This window comes from Stylophora pistillata, chromosome 13 (assembly GCF_964205215.1).
Source record: "Stylophora pistillata chromosome 13, jaStyPist1.2, whole genome shotgun sequence".
Classification (NCBI taxonomy): Eukaryota; Metazoa; Cnidaria; class Anthozoa; order Scleractinia; family Pocilloporidae; genus Stylophora; species Stylophora pistillata.
Genome location: NC_142531.1, coordinates 10,036,788 through 10,057,912, shown reverse-complemented (window position 1 = coordinate 10,057,912; position 21,125 = coordinate 10,036,788). Strand labels below are relative to the sequence as shown.

The following is a 21,125-nucleotide window of genomic DNA, read 5'->3' as shown; positions in this document are numbered from 1 at the left end:
GTCCTTTGATCCCAGCGCAATGTTTACGCCAAGGGGAAAAAGGTTTACCACTTTTTTTTTTTCTGTCTGATCACTTACAGTCGACTCTGGGTGACTCGAACCAAAACTGATTTATCAGAGCTTTTCCTCATGGGGCACTGTTCTTCGGCTGCATTATGCCACGATAACTGTGAACACCGATCAATTGAAAATACGCATGATTAACTCAAAGTGATTTCCTTTAACCAGTCGTTTTGTTTACAATAATCAGTACTCCCTATAAAGTTCACATCAACCTCTTTGTGTAATACTATAGTGTCTTTACGGATTTGTTCTTTTGTTTTGTGTATGAGCAAACTATCGTTTCTTTTAACTCGTTGACGTTTTAGCAGGCTGTTTTAACATTCTCCCTTCCGTAACATACTTTGATGCTTCGAGGTACCCGTGTAACTAACCTCCACCTTCCAACCGTTCTTCAGGTGCAGACCTGCTCAGAATTTTTTTACATGAAAAAAAATGCTCAGGAAAAAAGGTTTTCTATGTCACATTATGTAACATGTCGATTACGACTGGATCCGTAGCCAGTATATTCAATATATGCCAGTCCTATTAACGCTGTTTCCACATATTCACAGCAGATCAGTTTCACTTATTGGGATGAGTTATCTTATATTTCACCTGGGGCATCTGGAGATGTGCTTTGTGTTTGAAGATTCGGCAAAGCCTCATGTTTACTGGTGCATGGTGCCATGACGTGAGTCCACGCGAAAGGTTTCAAGTCCAGGAGATGCTTAATAGGCTCGCTGAGGAATCTGTCAGACGACTAGAAATGGTTAGTACACTGTTTTTGCCTTATCAGTCAGAGATTTTCCTCTTCACTGTGAACTTCTGCAAAGAATCTTGTCATACTTAATCAACCTTAATTCACACTGATTCAAATGTTGGCTTGTGATTGGCAAAAAGATAATTGGAGCTTAATTAGAAATTGTAATAATTATTATAAAAGTAATAATAGCCGGCCTTAATCACTGCTTTTTGCAAAAGAATTACAACGGTATTACAAAATCTTAACAGGTACAAAGAGAGAGGAGGTTAGTATATGAAAGTATACTACTAAATAGATTCAGCTGATTGGCAGTTTAGTGTATGAGAGCCCAAATTTCCTCTAGATGTCACTGAAATCCCGCCAAAATCACTCGCTTACATTGCGTGTGTACTTTTTCTTCTGTTTAGCAAGCTCACAGCTGTAGAAAGGAAGCCACTGTCCGAATCTCCTCTTCTCCTGACAACTTTTTACTCCTGCAACATTCTTCCACAACGCGGCATGTACCGCAGGTCACCGAAACGTTATACTTAGCAACAGATGTAGGAAAAAGGGAATCTCGTGTTCACGATATAGATGCCGAGAATGACGATGACGACGTTTTGGAAGACAACGATGAAGAAACTGATAAGTACCTCAGCTTCCCTCTGGAAGAGGACCAGATTCATCAGCGTGATGGGTGGGACAAAAGCTATTCTTCTGTACATCATTCTTCCTTAGATGACGATAGCTGCACAGAAGAGTCACAGGGAGCTTCGGGAGGAAATCAGTGAGTGTGTGCATTGTTGAGTCTCGAGATATGGTAAACGGTATATGACCGATTTTTTATTTCAATGACAGATATAGACTTTCTGGTAGACTGCTCGCTCTCCCATTGATTATGAGGAACCATCTGATCAACTAATCCACGTACCAATTGACTAACTAACTGACTGCCTCACTGACAGACTGATTATTTCACAGCAACTTAACTTGATTATTGTGTTCTGCTTTCTCTGGACCCTTTTATCTTTATAAAAAGCTACTAATATTTACACAGGACTTTCGAGCTGTTACGTCTTCTAATAAGTTTGGTCGTGTTAAAATTAAGTGACCATTTGTCCGTAGCATTGTTATCATTAATATCATATTTTCATTATCATTATCCCCATTAACATCACCTCAGTATCATTATACTATCGTTATTGTTATCAAAATTATTACTGCATATGAGCGAAGAAGTAGTCTAGCTCACGACAAAGTTGTAGCACGGAATCCCAAGTTCTATAGATCGATTCCTCGTATGGATGGCTCAAAAAAGTCTACTTTTACCAACGCTCGTGACAAAAAATTAAGAAGATAATTTTTTAATCAATGGTCGAGTTTAAATCTTGCCATTATTCCCATTCTATCCTTATTATAAATCATCGTAACTTATCATTATCTTTACTATCGATTATCAGTAGTCCCTGGGAGGACACAGCTGCTGATGATCAATCACGAAGACGGAAGGTAAGAACTCGAAGTGCTTCATTTGGTTACTTTCTTAATCAGATAACCAATTAAAAATGAAATGCTGTAAGGTCTGAGCTTGAACATTGCTCAGATTATTCTGAAAGTGCCCCCTTCTTCCTCTCCCTCTCCCCCCTCCCAATAGAGGACTATTTAACAATTATTCGCCGAAGGCGAGGTGAATATCGTCGAATAATTCCCGAGACGAAGCCGAGAGGATTATTGGACAATATTCACCGAACCTGAGGCTAAAATTGTTTTAGCATAATTTCAGAGCTGAACAACAGAGAAATTTCTAAAATCATAACATTTTAGTAACATTTATCAAATTAACATTTTCTTTTAACATTTTATATAAACCGCTTGGAGCGGTTTACATAGCGTCATATAAGGAACCGCTCGACCAACCAGATTGCTGGAAACTCTTTGCTCAGCTCTGAAATTATACTAAAAACAAATATCTATGAATTGTTAGTGAAGCCTGACGAAGTGTTGGGGCGTAGCTTACGAGGGACTGGTATCCCATCAAGGGGGAGAATAACACCACTCTTACTCGTTTCATGCTGTGTGTAGAATAAATGAAGTAATTTAAATATATCAACAAAGTTGAAATGGTAAATTGGCCACCGTTATGGTTATAAAAGCTGACGTTTCGAGCGTTAGCCCTTCGTCGGAGCGAAAGGGCTCCGACGAAGGGCTCCGACGAAGAGCTCCGACGAAGGACTAACGCTCGAAACGTCAGCTTTTATAACCGTAACGGTGGCCAATTTACCAATTCAACTTTGTTGATATATTCAAATTATTTCGTTACCCCCACCGACGCAGCGCCAAACAGTTTCTTTAGAAACTATCAGCCTTTATTCATTTGTAGAATAAATGTTCGACTTGATCCGTTAAATCTGTTCAATGTGTTCATCAAGTGTCCATCCATCAAGTGTCCATCCCTTCTTTATACCGCATTTGACTGTAATACTTATATTATGATCTTGTGGAAAACTGGTAATCGGAGTCACAAGGAGAAGCGGAATAACAATGTCAGCTCTCTGCCCTCCCGGGTGCTTCGCGAGATTCCAAAAAATCTAGTTTTCAAGAGATCCAAGCTACAGAGTCAGGCGCAATTAGTAGTCTAATTGCAACACAGGAGATAACCTCATTCTCAGAGATATGACCTTATTCTTCAAGACAGATATTGTGTTATTAGTATACAGGGTGGAAACCAAACTCAGGGAATAAGGAAGATCGGACAAATACAGGTATGCAGCATGTTGATTTCTCTCAAAATTTAATTTAGGTCAAGTAACAGTTATAAAACTAAATAATTGGCCCTGTTAAGAAATTTCTGCATTACTTTCAGTTCATCAGCACTGAAACGACAGGATTTATAATCATCAAGTTTGTATGGTAACACTTGAGCTTTTTGCAAGTGATTATCTTGTAAAAGGTAAAATTCCTGTCTAGTCAATCGTTGCATTAGATTACTGTGATCCTTTAGATAATTCATAGCATCACCTAAGCTAATCCTTTGTAACTTAGGCTTACATAGAACTGTAAGTTCTCTTGGTAAGAAAAGCTGTAAGTTTTCTTTGTTCAAGTCCAGTTAGGCCAGGTTATTGGGGCCGCTTCAGCTCATAGCAGAAAAATCAGTAGTTGGTGGAAGCTCAGTAGTACTTGCAGATAAAATCTACGTTGGAGGCAACTCTGTTGTCGTTTAAGTCATTTTCTCAAGGATCGTCAACAGCCGTAATAGACCCCGACCTTCCTGCAGTCAGCGAGTGTCCCCAGGTAAAGCCCTTTCCAAAAGAAATTTTCGAGTTGTTTTCCCGTCCGTCCATTTATTTGTGAAGGCTCAGAATGCTAGCCCGCTGCACGACTTAACCGAGAAGGGTGCATCATTCTTCTGGAATGAAGACTGTCAACAAGCTTTTGACACGTTGAAGACTGAAGGCACTCACTGAAGCCCCATTACTCGCTTAGCCACCGATGCAAGCAATGATGCCATAGGCATGGTGCTCGGCCGAAAGCAGAATGGAAGAGAAGTGGTCATAGCCTATGCCGGGAGAAAGTTGAATCCTACCGAACGAAACTACTGCGTAACGAAATGTGAAGCTCTTGCAGTTGTTGAAGGGGTTAGACAATTCCAACATTACGTGTATGGACGGCAGTTTACAGCACTAACTGATCACAGCGCTTTCCGTTGGCTGATGAACACCAATGAGCCTACCGGTCGTCTGGCGCGTTAGGCCCTTTTTCTGCAGCAGCACGACTTCACTATCCACACCGATCAAGGCCGATTAACGTTAACGCTGACGCCCTTTCACGTCTTCCTCACGAATAAGTCGTCGCCGCTCACGATAAGCCGGGTGCACAGACTGACCTCGTGGGAGACGCTCAACGTCGGGACTCCACCTTAGCTGACATTATTAGCTACTTAGAAAAAAAAAGTTTGCCCGCTAACAGTGCTTCGGCGAAAGTTGTTTTGCATTCTATTGTTAACTATTATTTGGACCTTGTTGGACTCCTCTGTCACATTTGGGTACCGGGAGGTCGACGTGTCCCAGACGGGAATTCGCTCTTCCTGGTCTATCTACTTCCCAACGACAGGAAATTTTGATTGGAAGTCACGGCGATCCTTCATCAGGTCACTCAGGAGTGAACAAGACTTACGAAAAACTCCATGAACGCTATTACTGGCCCAAGATGTTCACGGATGTTCAATTTTGGTGTCTTTCCTGTACCCATTGCAAGTTGAAGAAAAGCCTTAAACAGTTCTTTTTAAGCCTAATGTACAAAGGATTAGGCAGTGCTATGAATTATATAAAGGATCACGTGATCTAATAGAACGATTATCTAAACAGGAATTTCGCCTTTCAAAAGATTAATCACTTTCAAGAAGCTCAGGTGGATAACAACTAAACAAAAGGCCATGGCAGGTGATGGTTATAGTTTAACACTGATTATTGTTAGGATAAAATAACAAACGTTTACTACTGACTGAATTGGAGCTGGTAGCATTTACACTTTGCTGAGCTTATATAGCAAAACCTCGCAGTTTTTACGTTGAATTTTATATATGTATTTAGGGTTAGCATAAAAACTTGATGACTAAAAATCGTATCGTTACATCTCGCATACAGGCATTTCTAAATCCATGTTTCCCACATTGAGCAGTCCCTCCAGCGTTTACACCACAATCGTTTGACCCTCATACCTCGGATTGTTTAATTTTGCGAGGAAAGCTGAGCAGAGAGTAGTTTTTCCCTCGGTCTTTCTATGCATCAAACACAAATAAAGTAATTGTTCAAGCCCGATCTCCTGACTGTTCGCTTGCTCCATTAACATTATTGCACTCTCTTTAGTTGAGAGAGACACTCTGAGTACAATGTATCGCTTTAGAACAATATAAAAAGTTCCACCAGCGAGGGCTTAACTGTTCTACAACTAAAGCTTTCGTCTACTTTCACGTATACAGTGATAATTCTATTGTATTTATACTTCGTTGCAGCTGCACATATGGCATGATCCCCATGGAAACAACATGACAGTGCGTGTGTTGAATGCAAGAGGTCTATCATTGCAACTTATGCCAAACCAAGAATTACCCAACCCTTACATTCTATTGTATCTACTGCCTAATAGAGAGTAAGGATGTAAAAGTTGATATATTAATGCTTTGAGCGACACAACAGAACCCTCCCGTAAAAACATTTTGTATCTGTGTTCAGTATCAGGAGGGTGATTAAACATCTATGGTTGTCTTACGTCCATTTTTCTCCGGTCTCTCCTGGATATTCCCTTTCACCTTTTTCTCTTCATCATTCCTTTTCTTTATTGCCTTTCTTATTCCTTCCTTGGTCTTGTTTCTACAATTATTTTCCAAGAACATGGGTTAAACATTCTTTTGATTAGTTTAGAAGGAAATCAAAATGAAATTACTTTGAAAATAGCTGCTACAGCTTATTTACTCTGGTCTGTCTCACTAGTATTCAGACATCCTTACTTAGGGGGGGGGGGGACTCACAACTGGAACAAGTGCCATGTATCAAACACGAAAGTAGTTGAGGTGTTTAATTTTTGAACATTGTTTTTCTTTTCAGGATCTCAATTCATTTTTGGACCAATACTGATCCAGAGATGGTTACTCCAAAATGGGATCTCAGTTTTGTGTTTTCAAATATACCCGAAAGTGAGGTAGACGATATTTCTCCCGGTTTCAAACGTTGAGATTAAAATTTATAGCAGCGGTTATTTTCTACATAATTATTGAATTAGTTTCGGCTAAAGTCGAAGGAAATTTAGGCTAAAATGAGTGAGTAAAACAGTAAAATAGATGAGTAATTCCAAAAGAGTATGAACAGATAATCCGCTTGGTAATCGATCCTAATTTATGCTAATCGATCCTAATTTGTGTCTTCGGCAGCTTCCCTCAAGAACTCTTGAGGCAACTCTTTGGAGTGAAGTCCCGGGAAATACCAACAAATTTCTTGGAGAGGTACGTGGAACTGGTGATAACAATATATTGATTTTTGAACTATGATAAAACTTGGGCAATAAGGAAGTAACGGATTTTGCTTTTCTACTTTGAAAACTGAAATCATCGGTTGTATTGTATTTTTTGTAGTGCAAGTAGACATCGTCACTGTTCTCCGTCGACACTTTTATTTCTTTGGCAAAGTTAAGTCTTACTTATGTCCTGAGATTCTTTTACTGCAAGGATAAACGAAAATGATTTCACTAACTTTGACAAGAGAAATTTGGGATAAATGAAATAAATGATTGAATGAATAAATAAATGGGCGAGCGAGTGAGTGCGTGAGTAAATATAAGCCACGGTTTTCATCGCCTTCCAAGACGCTCCATATATTTTTCTCTAGTGGAGCACTGAATCTGATGTGTTGAATTCTTTTAGGTTTTGATAAAAATGACACCGACTCTGCTGTGTAGTGGTGCACAATGGCTTGATATCGGGGATCATGACGAGGCGTCCACCTATCTCCCAGTCCCCATGCGTCGCAGGCATACTCTTTCTCCACGTTTACTTCCTCCCATCAATGAAGGTATTTTTAGACCTGGGGCCGGGTTGTTCAAACGTTAATAATCCAGGGTTCCATGTGTGGAGTTTGATTTAAGATCTCAAAGCTTTAAAACAAAATTCATTTTAATTTCATTTGTCTACAATTCGATGATCGAATGCTCTAAGAAGAATTGGGAAAATTATCCCGAAACGACTTTTGAACAGAGAAATATAGAAACCTGGATTAAGATTTAACCCTAGGTTAAAGCGAAGCGGCCTTCGAACAACTGGGCCCTGGGTCTTTTTTGGTGTGGCTGGCACTTAGAGGCCACTTGATATCTTCTTTTCTCTGCTGTGCCATTTCTCCGCGAGAGTTGATCGTTGTCATACGTTCAGCTGATGTGAGAGGAATAAAGAGTCATAATGACGTCATTTTCTATTAACTGCCGTAGAAACGCGAGACTGTATTGCCGGGTTTTGTTTAACAAAGAGCTGCGATTGGTATAAGAGAACGAATCACTCTGTGAATAAATCAGAAGCAAAACTTATGCCAACTTGGTTACTTGCGATATGAAGCCATTTACTTCTTTTTAAGTAGAATTCCACTGAATAACTTTTAAAGCATCCTGTGTTCTGATTAGCAGTTTTGAGAGCTTTCGTTATTTTTACTGATACAATGCTAGTTCGAAATGCACTGTGAAGAACAAAATATTGAGGCAAAACGTTTGTAGATCTCTCGCACACAAATCAACAACAGTAACAGCGAAGATACGCAATGCAAATACAATACTGATTGCTCCTGTGAGTTGTAACAAGTAGTTAGGGCAAATGGATTAAATAGACGATATATCCTTTTGTTAGGAACAACTTGAATCGAACAAACTTGAAAGAAAGTTTGCTGAAAAGCTAAGGAAAAAAAGGTCTAAAGCAAGCGAAGCTACTGAACCAATTATGCAGTAAGGCATCTTACTCTAGCCCTTTTCTTATTTTGCCCATTTTTTCAGTGAGGAGCTCTAACGAGGAGGTCAAGAACGACAGCATTCATACTGGTTTTAAGGCGGTCAACCGTAGCATAAGCACGGTGAACATCTCAACATGCATCGCACATGTCTTCATCAACGAGAGCGATGGCATCCCCATGCAGAGCACGAGGAGGAGGAGAGCCGACTCCGTCGTCACAATGAAAGCGTTCCGTCCAAAAAGAAAATCCAATTTCCAGAGAATGGAATCTTTCCGGAGAAGATTTCTAGGTGAGAAAAAAAAATGTTCTAAATACACCTCCGAGCAATACAAAGTGATTTAAGATTGAAAACAGAAAGTATTGGTGGGTGACGTGGTGCCTCAACGATTAGCGAGCCATACTCAGAGTCGAAAGGGTCGCGTTCGAGACCTGGCCTGGTTATCGTGTTGTGTTCTTGAGCGAGACATTCTCTTTTTTTTTTCCTCTACCCAGGAGTAGGCAATTGTAACGGCAAACTGTCAGGGAAGCCTGACAAAATGCAATTGGGTTAGGTGGGTAAAAGGAATTGGAATTATGACGAATGTTCGTGCATATTATCAGATAGCATCCTTAGACTTTGACTATTCGTGGTATGTCTCACTTCTGTGGTAGAATAATTATGACCATGAGTATCAAGGTTGATGAACTATTGCATGAAAGTTTTTAGTAGTTTCTGCATGTTATAATGTGGTTTTCCGTTTACTGTACCGTTCGTTTCAGAGGGAGAAGCAAATTTTAAGCTTTGCAATTGCGATTATCTAGATTTAGTTTCATCTTTCTATAAAATGTTGATCATTAAGGTCTCATCTCACCCACTGAATGCTTTTCCTGGCAGACTCTAGCTATAGACGTCGATCAGCTCCAACAACACCCTCTGTCAGTATTCCACAATCCATGGAAGATCTGAGAAAAAAAAGAGCGATGACGCGATCAACAGATGGCTTAAAGCTATCATTTAACCTGTCCGATTATTTGACGTCTTCAAAGTCTGCACAAGAAAATGCTCGCGAAATAGAATATAAAGCCGAAGAGGAGAGAGAGGGGAAGATGAGAGGCGCTTTGAGAGCCATGAAAAGGTAGTGAGTCAATAGTAAACCCTTTTACCCACAGCAATTAGCGATCGGACGTTGAAAGTAACTATATTTTCACAGGTTTTATCTTACATCGATCTACAACTGGTTTAAAGTGTTTAGAAATGATGATCATATTAAACAACCATTTACAGAAATGAAGGTGACTGATGGTGGATATATAACCCGTCAAGTTGGTACCCATTAATAGACAGCAGCATTTATATTAAAAAAAAAAGGAACTAGATTCCCACAAGTGTACCAAACTTAGGCCACTCTTTCAAGAAATCCGACGCAAAAATCGCTGCAGAATTAAATCTCGAATGCGCCCCTATTTTTTTTTCTGTCCCCTTATCATGTCTTTTACGTACCCAGCAAATTTCAGGATACGTTTAGGCAAATTGATAGAGAAGCCATGTCAGCTTGGGGAAGTCGCCGAGCCTGGTGCCAGTGGACTCATGATGTCAGGATATCATGGTAATATGCGTAGTAACTGTTTGTGAGTCCTTGAAAAGCTGTTAACCTTCTCAATACCAAGCTATTTTTACTAATTCTCCTGCTATAGAATCCTATGGATGTGTACTTCGGACAATTTAGTATTGAATAACTAATAATTCCACATTTGGTATTTTTCTTTATTATATGGCTGTCTCACAAGGACTGGGAACTACCGAATTCACGAATTTGATTGGCTGAAATCAGTATTGAAAGCGGTCTAGATTTTCCCATCTAGACAGGTATCTAGACCGGTCTAGAAAAAAAAAGGTACAAAGAATATAAAAAATTGGCATATAAAAGACACAGCCATATGATAAACATCTTATTCATCGACCTAGGTCGGTCTGTATGGGAGAATCTTGACCTCGGTCGCTGGTACAGACCTCACTGAGTTCGGTCTGTACTGGCGACCTCGGTCAAGATTCTCCCATACAGACCTCCCGCTCGGTTAATAAGAACTAAGTATTCCCACCACTTGTCTGCTCGATATTGTATTGATATTATAAGGAGAAATTCTGTCTTGGTCATTCATGGGAGTTAAAATTTTAACTAAATTTCTCACTCCACTTCTTGTCCCTAATACAATGATCATTTCATTTGGTTCAGTTTTATGAAATGTGTCGGCCGAACGTAAAGAATGGAGGTGACTTGAACTCTTTATAATCTTCTAAAAAATAACAGTTTCATCTGCTTGAAAAATTTACGAATGAGAAACATTGCCTTTATAACATATACAAAAGTTATGCCCAGTACGTGATTAATGTAAATCGAGCTGTTGACGCGTACGCGAGTGATAGCTAACGAGAGAACTCAGAAGGCGTAAATGGGAAGGTCAGAAATTTTTCAAAAGTGAAGCCATCATCCAGAAAATGACATCATCATTTTCAGAGTAAAAAGCTCAGAGGAGGGATTCAGAAATCAAAAGGAAAGGAATTGAGCATAGAATTAGGAAGATTAATACATTTAGCACAGTTAGGCTGGCATTTTAAGATGCGCAAACCACGACACACTTCTGTTAGAGCAGTCAAACTTCTCTCAAGCTGTCAGTGTAGTACTTGATATTTTTAAGAAGTTCAACGGAACTTATAACAATTCTTGTCCATTAACTATGATCAGAGATTTGCCGGGATATCTTTCTGCCCCGACAACACCCAGCGTGTCGACCTCCACCGAAGACCTTCGACGGGAGAGATCATTAACAAACTATTTACAAGTACCTCGAAGCCCAGCTGTTTTTGCAATATTCAAGCGTCGTAACGACTCTCAGAGCTCAGAATTACGTGTGAATAATGTCGCCGAAGGAGAGGAGCCGACGTAAGTTGAAAATATCTCGGTTTTTTTTTTTTAATTTGGTATCATACACAAAGCAAAATCAATTTTAATAAACATATTTTCATTGCCAATGTGCGAGGCGCATAACTCCTAAACAGATCGCGTGACGTCTTTAAAACTCAAAGTAATCTTAAGCAAGGATTGAGGAAAATTTTTCACTGCTGAATTCAGTATTGCTGGTGCCCCCTACGAATTTACACTTTTTGAGTCAGTTTAAATTTTATCCTCCTAAAGGGGAGTGGCACTTGACTACAAGTGTCTTGCTAAGAGGGCTGAAAGGCTCGTTTTTCGTCAGCGGTTTCAGACGAAAATTTGTGCCGGCCGGGGCCGCTCGTTAAACATGGCGGGAAAATCAAAATTTAGCACGAATAATAACCGACGCGATGCAAACAGATGATCCGAAGTAAGACAAAGATTGCTTACCATCTTGGGCTACTGACCGTCCGTATCAGGTGTACAAGACCTTGTTGCGTTTTGTTCGAATTCTAATGCCAGGCTTTGTCGTGTCTGTTTCTTTCGACCGCCGAGGAATCTTTAGCATCTGAATCACTTACAAATCAAATCGCTGGCACTTTCGCTCGTTCGTCCCACAACTGGGACCTCCAAGAGATTAAAAGTTCTGGATGAAAACTTGTTTAACCAGCTCCGATTTCTTAGTTGTCCCTATTTAGTCTCTACTAATTTTGAAACATGCCGCAGCAGTGAAAGATTACGAATAACGAACAAAAGATGCTGAGGTCAAAGGGGGCATTTTAGAAGGATTTTGTTTTGTCTGGCCAAAAGTAGTATGCAAAATCCACTCGTTTCTCTGACACGCAATTTGATGTTCTGGAAAAAGTAAAGCCACAACAGAAAGAACACCCTGTTTTCCTTACAATTTTAGGATAACTGGAAAATTTCCTCTTAAATCTATTCGCTCTCCCAGGACCTTGACTTAATAAAGTTCGTCTGATTCCCATTCGAGCAGCCATAAAGTTTCCTCCGTTCGCTACTACACTGCAAAATAATTGTAAATGTACCCAACGTTTCTGGATAAGTTAAGCCTACGTGTAGCCATTGTAAAAAATTCAATGACGAAAAAGAGAGGCTAATAGTCCAAACTCCGTAGAAAAAATGTTTTAACCCGTTCTAATCTGACCATAACATTCGGCTTAAATAAAGACTCCGAAATTTCTTAAGATTCCAAACTGCGGGATAACAAATTGGCATGAACGAAAACTGAAAAACATCAACCAAACTAACTCCGTAAGTAAGTCCATAACTTTAAAACATCTTACTTTTCATCAAACGCATGCTCCAGATTTTCGATTTTGAAGATTTTGAACGGAAAGTAATGTTAAAATTCAACAACGATCCAATTTGTCTGACTAGATACCCTTTATTTATTCCGGTCACGTGGCACATCAAATATGGTCGGGGTTCAAATCATTGAAAAGGAACATGGATCGAACAAACTTGATCAACTTTGATGCCCACCGGGATCAAAGAACCGTTAGCTGGGAGGGGTTGAAATCTTCCTTAATAACAGACTTGTAGTTAAGAGCCACCTGCCTCAATATCAAGACGTTCGCACACTTAATTTCTCACACTTGTCCTCTACTAATTTTTTATAAATAAATTTGATGGCTTGATCGAAGACGTAACGTAACTTTTCTTCTTTTAGCTCGACGGAAACTTCGACACTTTTGTTACCTCATTCATTGCCTTCTCCGAATAATGTAGGTTGGGAGGTTTTTTCACTATTGCCCACGATGAAGGAGACAGAGTAAGTCGTTAATTCTCCTCTTCTTTGTGGTCTGTGATTAACAATCTCTTAGTCTGATAGACCCATGGGTTATGCTAAAACGGGTGAAACCTTCCTTTTTCTGCGGAGGTGGACATTTATTGCACGACATTGTCCCAGGGCAGAAGGTTCTGGCTATTTTATGTACCAACTGAAAATCATCGAGACTTAAACCGATGCGATCCGTCACAAAGATGTGGACGTTTAGATTGTCATTGTGCATGAAAGTTTACGAAATCCATCAAACGAAATAGTGAGCAAGAGAAAGCTGCAACGTAACTCGTTAGTTGTTAGAGCTAGGCCGAGCATAGTCTCCTCTAATGAGCTAGACTTCTTATCATAGACTGCATTTCACATTTCCTAAACCGATCCCGGAACCCCCATTTGGTTACGTGGATGAAGAGGAAGCTACCCCGGAAGAACACCCGCCGCGTGATGCCAATGCTGAAGACACCGAAGCAGGAGAGTTAGGTATCTTTAAGAAGGAATCCCCACGGTTCTTCTTCTATTGTTAGACAGAAAAGTGGTCGTTTGGTATACATGATACTTGTCATAGCAAATTTTTGAGGTTTATTTTTCTGTTAGGGTGAACGACAGAGGTGCTATACTAGGAGAGACTTTTATGATCGAACTTAATAGAAATTAAATGTAAGTACAGCTAGGTGTACTCGCCGGACTGAGTCGCATCAGAACAAGTTTCGCTAAAGCTTGTCAACAGCCCTGGGTACTGGCCTAACGGTTGTTGCCAACGCAGTGTGAACAAGATAATTTTGATTTGCATTTTACTGGTGTTATACACGCAAGAAATCTCCGTCCATTTTCGATGCTGGTGCTGTTTTCGGTTCCTGAAATAGATGTATCAAAAACTGTTATAGCTCTGAAACTCCATTGAGCATTAACCCTATCTTCATCATTGTCGTTGTTTTTCATTTGCATTTTTAATGATGCAAAAAAAAGTTTATGTACAGCTTTATAACTTATAGAAGGCGAAAAGAGCCAAGAAGCAACAGGGCTTATGGGAGAGGCTTCATCACTTACAACAATAGATTTAAAAAGGAATAAGTGATGCGAATGTGCAGCTTGTCCAATTCAGTGATTATTTATCTCTTACATGAGTGACCAAACATGAATTTCTCTTCGCAACCTCTATGCATTCCCAAGTAGAAGGGTGATGAGAAGAAAAAAAATCATCCACTAAGAGGAAATTGTATAATTGGTCACCAAATTCTTAGATTTAAAGTTTAAGGTGATGAATGACAAAAAGTTTGGAGAATCGCTATTTAGATCTTCTCCGACATGACGTGCGTGAAACAATCTCTTTAGGAAACCTGCAACTAGCGGCTCCCCCCAGCCCACCCCTAGACAATGATGACTAGGAGTCGTGTTTAAGCGTTATGGATAAATGGAAAATTGCTGGTATTTCTGTGCGTCATCATAGCACCAGTGATCAAACGCCGCTGGATTTAGAAGACAACGAACCAAAACAAGGAGCAGAAGCACCAGCAGGAAAGAAAGGAACATTACAAGCCTTGAGAAGGTAAAATTTTGTTTGCTTTAAGCATAAGCTTTTGTAAAAATCTTACAACCAAACCAATGTCTTCAGAGCGTTATGGGTCGTTACTAACCCAAAATAGCCATAGTTTTCTCCTATTTTTTCCTTTGTTTTTGCTTCGTAGCTAACAGCTCATATCCAACTGTAAGGATTTCATGTATGTCAGTAGTAAATTTCAAACTTTTTAATTAGTAATTATCAAAATTATTTATGGCATTTTGCATCTACGTTAGATATTCTCGAAGTTTAAAGCCTCGTTTAAGCAAGAACTCTACGGATAAACTAACCCTGTATGGCGAAGATCCAGTGAAGGGTGTTGTTGGACCAGGCCAGTTGAGAAGGGGAAGTTATCAAGGTGAAAATAAAAAGGGATTTTTGTCAGTAGGATTCCTTACCATCCACGGGTCCCAAAGTTGGGATCTTCGTGCATACCAAGAAAAGCAGATCAACCTTGATAACAAAAGAATTTGTTGAAACGATTAAAATGACTTTATATCGCCATTTTGGAATGAGGTGGAGGCAGCTGTGTGGCCGTATAAATAACTTTACTTCATATGTTCAACACCCGTCATGTAGCCACCTTGTTAGCGCAACCATCACGACATAACCAAATATTGACGAAAACGATCTCAGACCAAGAGATTATGTTCTTTTGCTTAGAATGAAATCCTAATTTTACAACCTCTATGATAGACTTTATGCATGTGTTTACTGATCTGTTTACAGTATAAAGTTCATTTAAAACTTACAAGAGAGATTGTGCGCACGCATCTAAAAGCAAACCCATTGGTTCGATCTCACTCAAAAACTGCATGGAATCATGTTTAGATCGAATAATTTGACTTGATGACATAACTTAGACACAGCGAGGCTCTGATTGGTCAAAAATCTATTGTTTATTTGCCTGTATACCCATAGAAAACTAAAACATCTTCCGTCTCGTCAAATGGCGCCACGCGGGGCGAATCCCAGATTTTAATTTGTTGAAAGCCTTTGGTTTTTTGAACACAACGAGAACGTTAAAAACAACGAAAAAGATTTCATTTTTAACATTATCAAATAATTTACTTAAAATTCAGTTAAACTAACTGGTTGGTCTCGCTTTTTAAGCCTTTATTTTTCGCTGCGCAGTTTAAGTGAAAGAACTTCAGAAATCTTCGACTAGACCGAAACTGCCCGCTGAGAAGAACAACTTAGCATGTTGTTACAATGAAAATTGTAGCACCAAACTAACTTGATTTCGTTTAGATAATTACAGAAAATCTCATTCGCCGATGAAAACAAAAACCACTTGCACAGTGAATGTGCCCTCAACTGAGATAAATAACAATTCCGTTTGCTGTACGAGATTTCAGCCTTTATCTAATAGTCTATACAAGCGTTTTAAACACTTTCCGTAAAATTTTAACGAGGACTCCACGAAAGCTCTAATTCAAGCTGACGCGATAGAGAAAAATTTGGTTGAAGGAAATAGTATACCGCTGAAGGAAATAGTATACCGCGAGTAAACAAAATAGCTGATCGTTGTTTGAATCAGTGCACACAGCTCCATGTTGTTGTCTTCTGATTTTGCCGCTTTTGTCGTCGTGCGGTCCAATAACATTAGTTAAGAATCTAATCAAAAGAAAATTCAACAATTAAAATTCTACAACTGACCTTTATTTCGCTGAAAAACCTCCGGAAAACTTCATAACTGCTCCCCAGGTTGCAAATTTTAAAAACTTCTGATGAGATCGTACTCGCAGTGGTAGACCATTTCTGACCAAAAAATTCCGTTTTCCCCCTCCAAATTGAAATATTTTTTAAAAGCACTTAATGGCTTGTGCCTTTATCTTACAAGCCGTCATTTTGATCGATTTATAGCACTTTTTGATAGTTTTCATGAGAATCAGCGACTTGATCACAAAATAAGATTAAATTCATCATTCTCTCTGACAAACTCAGCTTCAGTCATATTTTATGTCATAAAAGCAATAAACTACCCTTTGTATCCGATTACCGGCCGACAAACCACTTGGGATGTTGGCAGAACACTCCCAAAATTTGTAAGCCACTCGGCTGCGCCTTGTAGTTTACAAACTTTCCTCATGTTCTCCCAAAATCCCGCGTGGTTTATCAGCCGAGAAACCGATAGAAAGTGTGGTATATTGCTCGAGTAACCCATGATTATGGCACTATTTCATGATAGGACAGTGAACATAAAGGTAAGTAAGAGTGTGTGACTGTCTCTTATTATCGTAGGCCACGAACTGCGCTACCTTCGGATTGGTTTGTTCTTATCTCGAGAATCTCTTGAAGTGGAAATAATACGAGGAGCTAGCTTGTTAGTCCTGGGCGACCACCCACCAGGTAATGCATCAGTAATTACTGCTAATTCAGTTAAAGCTTCCTGTGTCACCGCCTCTTTTGAAGGAACACCTTCGCGGAGAGACCAGGCATTTTTCCTAAATGTGATACTGAAATTCTTTCATTCAAATCGTTACAGTTAGAACGTTCCCTAGACAACCGCGAGCTCTATACTTTGTCTACAACTTTCCATTTAAATACGTTTTAACTTCTTGCTTAGTTAAGCCGAACCAACGGAAGGAATGATAGAATGCTTCATTGACATAGAATCCTTTGGTTATACTTCTACACAGATACGTACGTGAAGACATATTTAGTCAAGGACCAAGTCCGACTTCTTAAGAGAGAAACTTCCATGACTCGCCAATCCATTCACCCAGTGTACAACTGTAAAATCAAATATCCTGGGTGCGAAGTCCATAACAGAGAATTATTGGTAAGCTCTCATATCTACACTGGAACGTCTTATCGACACCTTCTAAGCTAAATGACTATTCTTAACAATTCGTCTATTATTGCCGTTTGTATGCCGTTCCATCCATCCATTCTTTACTCTTTTATCTATTCGTTCATGTGTCCATTTTTCATCTGCTTTTCCATTTGTCTGTTGGCTAGTATTCTGATTCACCCTTTCATCCTTTCGTATTTTCGATCTTTCCTCCTCCTATTCTCCCATTCGTTGGCGTTCATTTTGTCGTGCATTCATCCAACCATCCTTACTTTCAAGCCTCCAAACTTTAGCTCTCAATTCCACTCTTGTATTCATTTATTCCATCTCTTACTCGTTTGGTTACAATGAAATATATGAAGTTCATATATTTTGAACTGCGGTATTAGATACATATGATGCACGATCCTCGCAGTAGATAGCGCTATTTAAGTAATAGCGAAAATCAGACCTGAAAAAATCACGCCTGTACGAGACTCGAACAACTGACCTCTGCGATACTAGTGCAGCGCTCTACCAATTGAGCTAACAAGCCAACTGGGAGCAGGCCGTTAAGTTGATTCGTAATAAACCCGTGAAAGGGATAAATCAGATACAATGAAATATATGAAGTTCATATATTTTGAACTGCGGTATTAGATACGTATGATGCACGATCCTCGCAGTAGATAGCGCTATTTAAGTAATAGCGAAAATCAGACCTGAAAAAATCAGGCCTGTACGGGACTCGAACCACTGACCTCTGCGATACTAGTGCAGCGCTCTACCAATTGAGCTAACAAGCCAACTGGGAGCAGGCCGTTAAGTTGATTCGTAATAAACCCGCTATTACTTAAATAGCGCTATCTACTGCGAGGATCGTGCATCATACGTATCTTACTCGTTTGTTCGACTTCACAATCATCTGGCCATGCGTTCATTTACTTGTTCTTCCATTTATATAGTCGCTCTTTTCAATTTTTCCAAAATGTTTTTTATCGACCAATTTACTTACACAAACTGTCTTCTCTAGGTGAGTGTCTGGTGCAAGCAGGGAATATTTGGGCGTAAGTTGTTTCTTGGAGAAGTACACATTGCCCTGGGCTCTTTAAATCTCAGTGTTAAGCAGGTGGCCTGGTATAAGTTATTTATTGAGTCACAATTGAGTGACGACTAAGTGACACCAACATAATTAAACATTAGGGACCTTACGGCAAAGCGTGACGACAACAGCGGAAATGAGAACGCGGCAAAGATGTTCCCACCAAATAGCATAGCTCCATTTTTCTGTTTATAAACCATACACAAGCCAAAATTCCTCTATTCGCTCAAACGAAATGCTATTGCTCGAAACATCAGCCTTAGAAACTCTTCACCACAGCCAGTCTACATTATCATTTCAGTTAATTGAACTAAATCATCTTGTAATAATACCCCCTCCCCCCATCGTCGCAGCACCACAGTTTCTTTAGAGAGAGAGAGAGAGAGAGAGAGAGAGAGAGAGAGAGAGAGAGAGAGAGAGTTTTTAGCCCTAGCTCTTAAAATAATTTTTGAACATTTCCTTCCCACTCTCTGTAACAAATCAACGTAATATTATTTACGTGCAATCTGAGACCAGGAACCGCGAAGACAACTTATACACGCTTCTACATTTTACTTGACGCCGCCTTCACTTCTTTCGTTGAGGAGAAGGTGGGGCACCATTCAAGCCTCTCGTGGAAGTCTTTAATCAAATTTGAGTTAATTTTTTATGTTTTCTCAAGCTTCCTACCACCACGAGGTAACCCTGCGTTCCAAGTGGGATTTCTCATAACTGTTTAGCATACAGGGCAGGGGTTTCGATAAAAGCAATTACCAGCAGTCTAACGCCGCCTATTGGAGCCCTTACCACCGTCTGTTTAGCCTGCGAGCAGGCTTTTATGTTTGGGTCTCGCCTTACGGCCGCTTTTCCGGGGACCATATTACACTATCGGCAGCCGCTTATTGAAAAAGTTATGAAGCCACGTGATATGGCAGGGCTGCCAGGTTCATTGCCTTTGTATGATGGGCCACTACTACTTAGTGTGAATGAGGTATAAGTTCACTTGTCTGCTAGTATGGAACCCACTCCAAGAAAGGTCTTTTATACTAATCTTTATCGCTATATAATTCATTCTTCCCATTGTGCAATGGTTTGAGAGAATTGAAATGAACTGTTTTAGACATTCTCCTTATTAGACTGGATTGTGTCCTGTTTAGTAAAGAAAAGCTAAAGAAGACACTATCTAGGCAAGCATTTGAAACTGCCCTTAGTCCACTGAAGGGAAGGACCATTAGAAAAGTTAGCGGGGATAGAGAGTTTGGGAGATGCAATAATGTTTTGTTCATAACTGTTTTTATAACTTTTAATTATTTTTTTGCTTTTACTCCCCCTTCCAGTTACTTTTACAGTTTTCAATCCCCCAATCAAAGTTTCTTATCCTTTTTTCGTGCTTTATAGTTATTATAATTAGTTGTCATTCTGTTCTGTAATTAAACCAGTTTCCACGCGAGGTAATTGTAGAGACATACGTAGACAGAAACAATATATGATCATTGATATATTTTCAACCCTCTCACTCCAACTCTCGTGACTAATGATCATTTTTAGAGGACACTCTGGACAAGCTGTCCCTTTTTTATGGAGGGAACAACCCCTGTCTGGATAGCATTATGGTTTATCTGTGAGGTGAATCTTAATAATGATTACACGTGGGAGTCAAAAAGTTATTTTGATTTAGTCATTGTAAATTAGTAAATCACCATAGCCTGAAACACCCTTCCACGGAAAAGGTACAGTGGTCAAGAAGTAAAGAAAGGACTCGACTACCTCTCGTATTTCCCTAACACTTTTTTAGTGCTCCAGCCACTTCGTAAGTATTTGAAAAATGTTCTAGAACAAGGTCGTGAGTCTCTGCAGCTTAGTGGTAGAGCATCTGAGCACGAAACATTCAATTTTCTTTCCACCCTAAGCTTTGCCCTTCGCTCGAGGCAAGACGAATAAACATTTTCCTCCACAACCTTTCCAATTTATTATTATTTTTTATAGCCCATTATCAGATTTTACTCTTAGGACTGCTGCTGCTCGATGCGCCGTGGCAGTTTTCCCTTTCGTAAACGGTCGTTGCCATTTTGAAACGGTCGTTGCTATTTGTCGAAACAGTCGTTGCCATTTTGTACTGAATGGCAACGACTGTTATCGGAAATGGCAACGACCGATTCAAATGGCACCGACCGTTTACGAAAGGGAAAATTGCTGCGCCGTGCGGCTGGTCACTTGGCCAATAAGTAAAAGAATAAAACAGAACTGACAGACGATTATGTGTAGGGTGACACACTTTATTCTATTTTGTTAACACTGTGTGGTAAGTTGGTGCTGCTGCTCTATTTCTACATAGTATGGTTGATTCCTTGCTTTTGTTTCTGCAAAAAGAAGGACGTTGAATCAAAGAGGGCTAATTCTACTTTACGTGTTAACTTCATCAAAATAACGCTGGAAAACGCTTTGCTGCATTCTTTGTGGTGGATTCAGACCTTGAGGTAAGGGGGTGGGGCGTTTCTTGTATGTGTGCGTACACCTGCCCACTTTTCTTCCTCCTGCGTTTAATTCTTTTACCCAAAACAAGGGGGGGGTTCCCCCGGCCCCTCTCCTAGGCCTAGGTCCGCCACTGGCTCTTTACAATTGGGCTCATAATTTACTCTAAGACCACACTGTGATAGACTGGAATAATATGACTCTGTAAACAGTCAGCAGAGTAACGATAATTGCGATAAAAGAAACAACATTTTCAAGTT

At 39.8% G+C, this 21,125-nt stretch overlaps 1 protein-coding gene across 1 annotated transcript; it reads left to right on the top strand.

Moving 5' to 3' along the window:
• The first annotated feature begins 535 nt into the window (after positions 1–535).
• LOC148717548 (regulating synaptic membrane exocytosis protein 2-like) lies at positions 536–20,487 on the top strand. The gene is made up of 19 exons (XM_088743729.1): positions 536–563; positions 642–815; positions 1,217–1,571; positions 2,245–2,293; positions 5,796–5,932; positions 6,388–6,481; positions 6,711–6,782; positions 7,200–7,364; positions 7,795–7,805; positions 8,313–8,554; positions 9,140–9,380; positions 9,742–9,873; positions 10,989–11,186; positions 13,331–13,453; positions 14,378–14,524; positions 14,773–14,894; positions 16,781–16,888; positions 17,179–17,321; positions 18,346–20,487. The coding sequence occupies exons 1-19, from the start codon at positions 536–538 to the stop codon at positions 18,487–18,489; spliced, it is 2,685 nt and encodes an 894-aa protein (XP_088599855.1). The 3' UTR covers positions 18,490–20,487.
• Positions 20,488–21,125: the final 638 nt, after the last annotated feature.

Coding starts and splice junctions, on each gene's coding strand:
- LOC148717548 (XM_088743729.1), top strand. CDS start 536: ATGTCGATTACGACTGGATCCGTAGCCA. Junction 6,783..7,199: donor CCAACAAATTTCTTGGAGAG/GTACGTGGAACT, acceptor GAATTCTTTTAG/GTTTTGATAAAAATGACACC. Junction 17,322..18,345: donor TCCATAACAGAGAATTATTG/GTAAGCTCTCAT, acceptor TGTCTTCTCTAG/GTGAGTGTCTGGTGCAAGCA.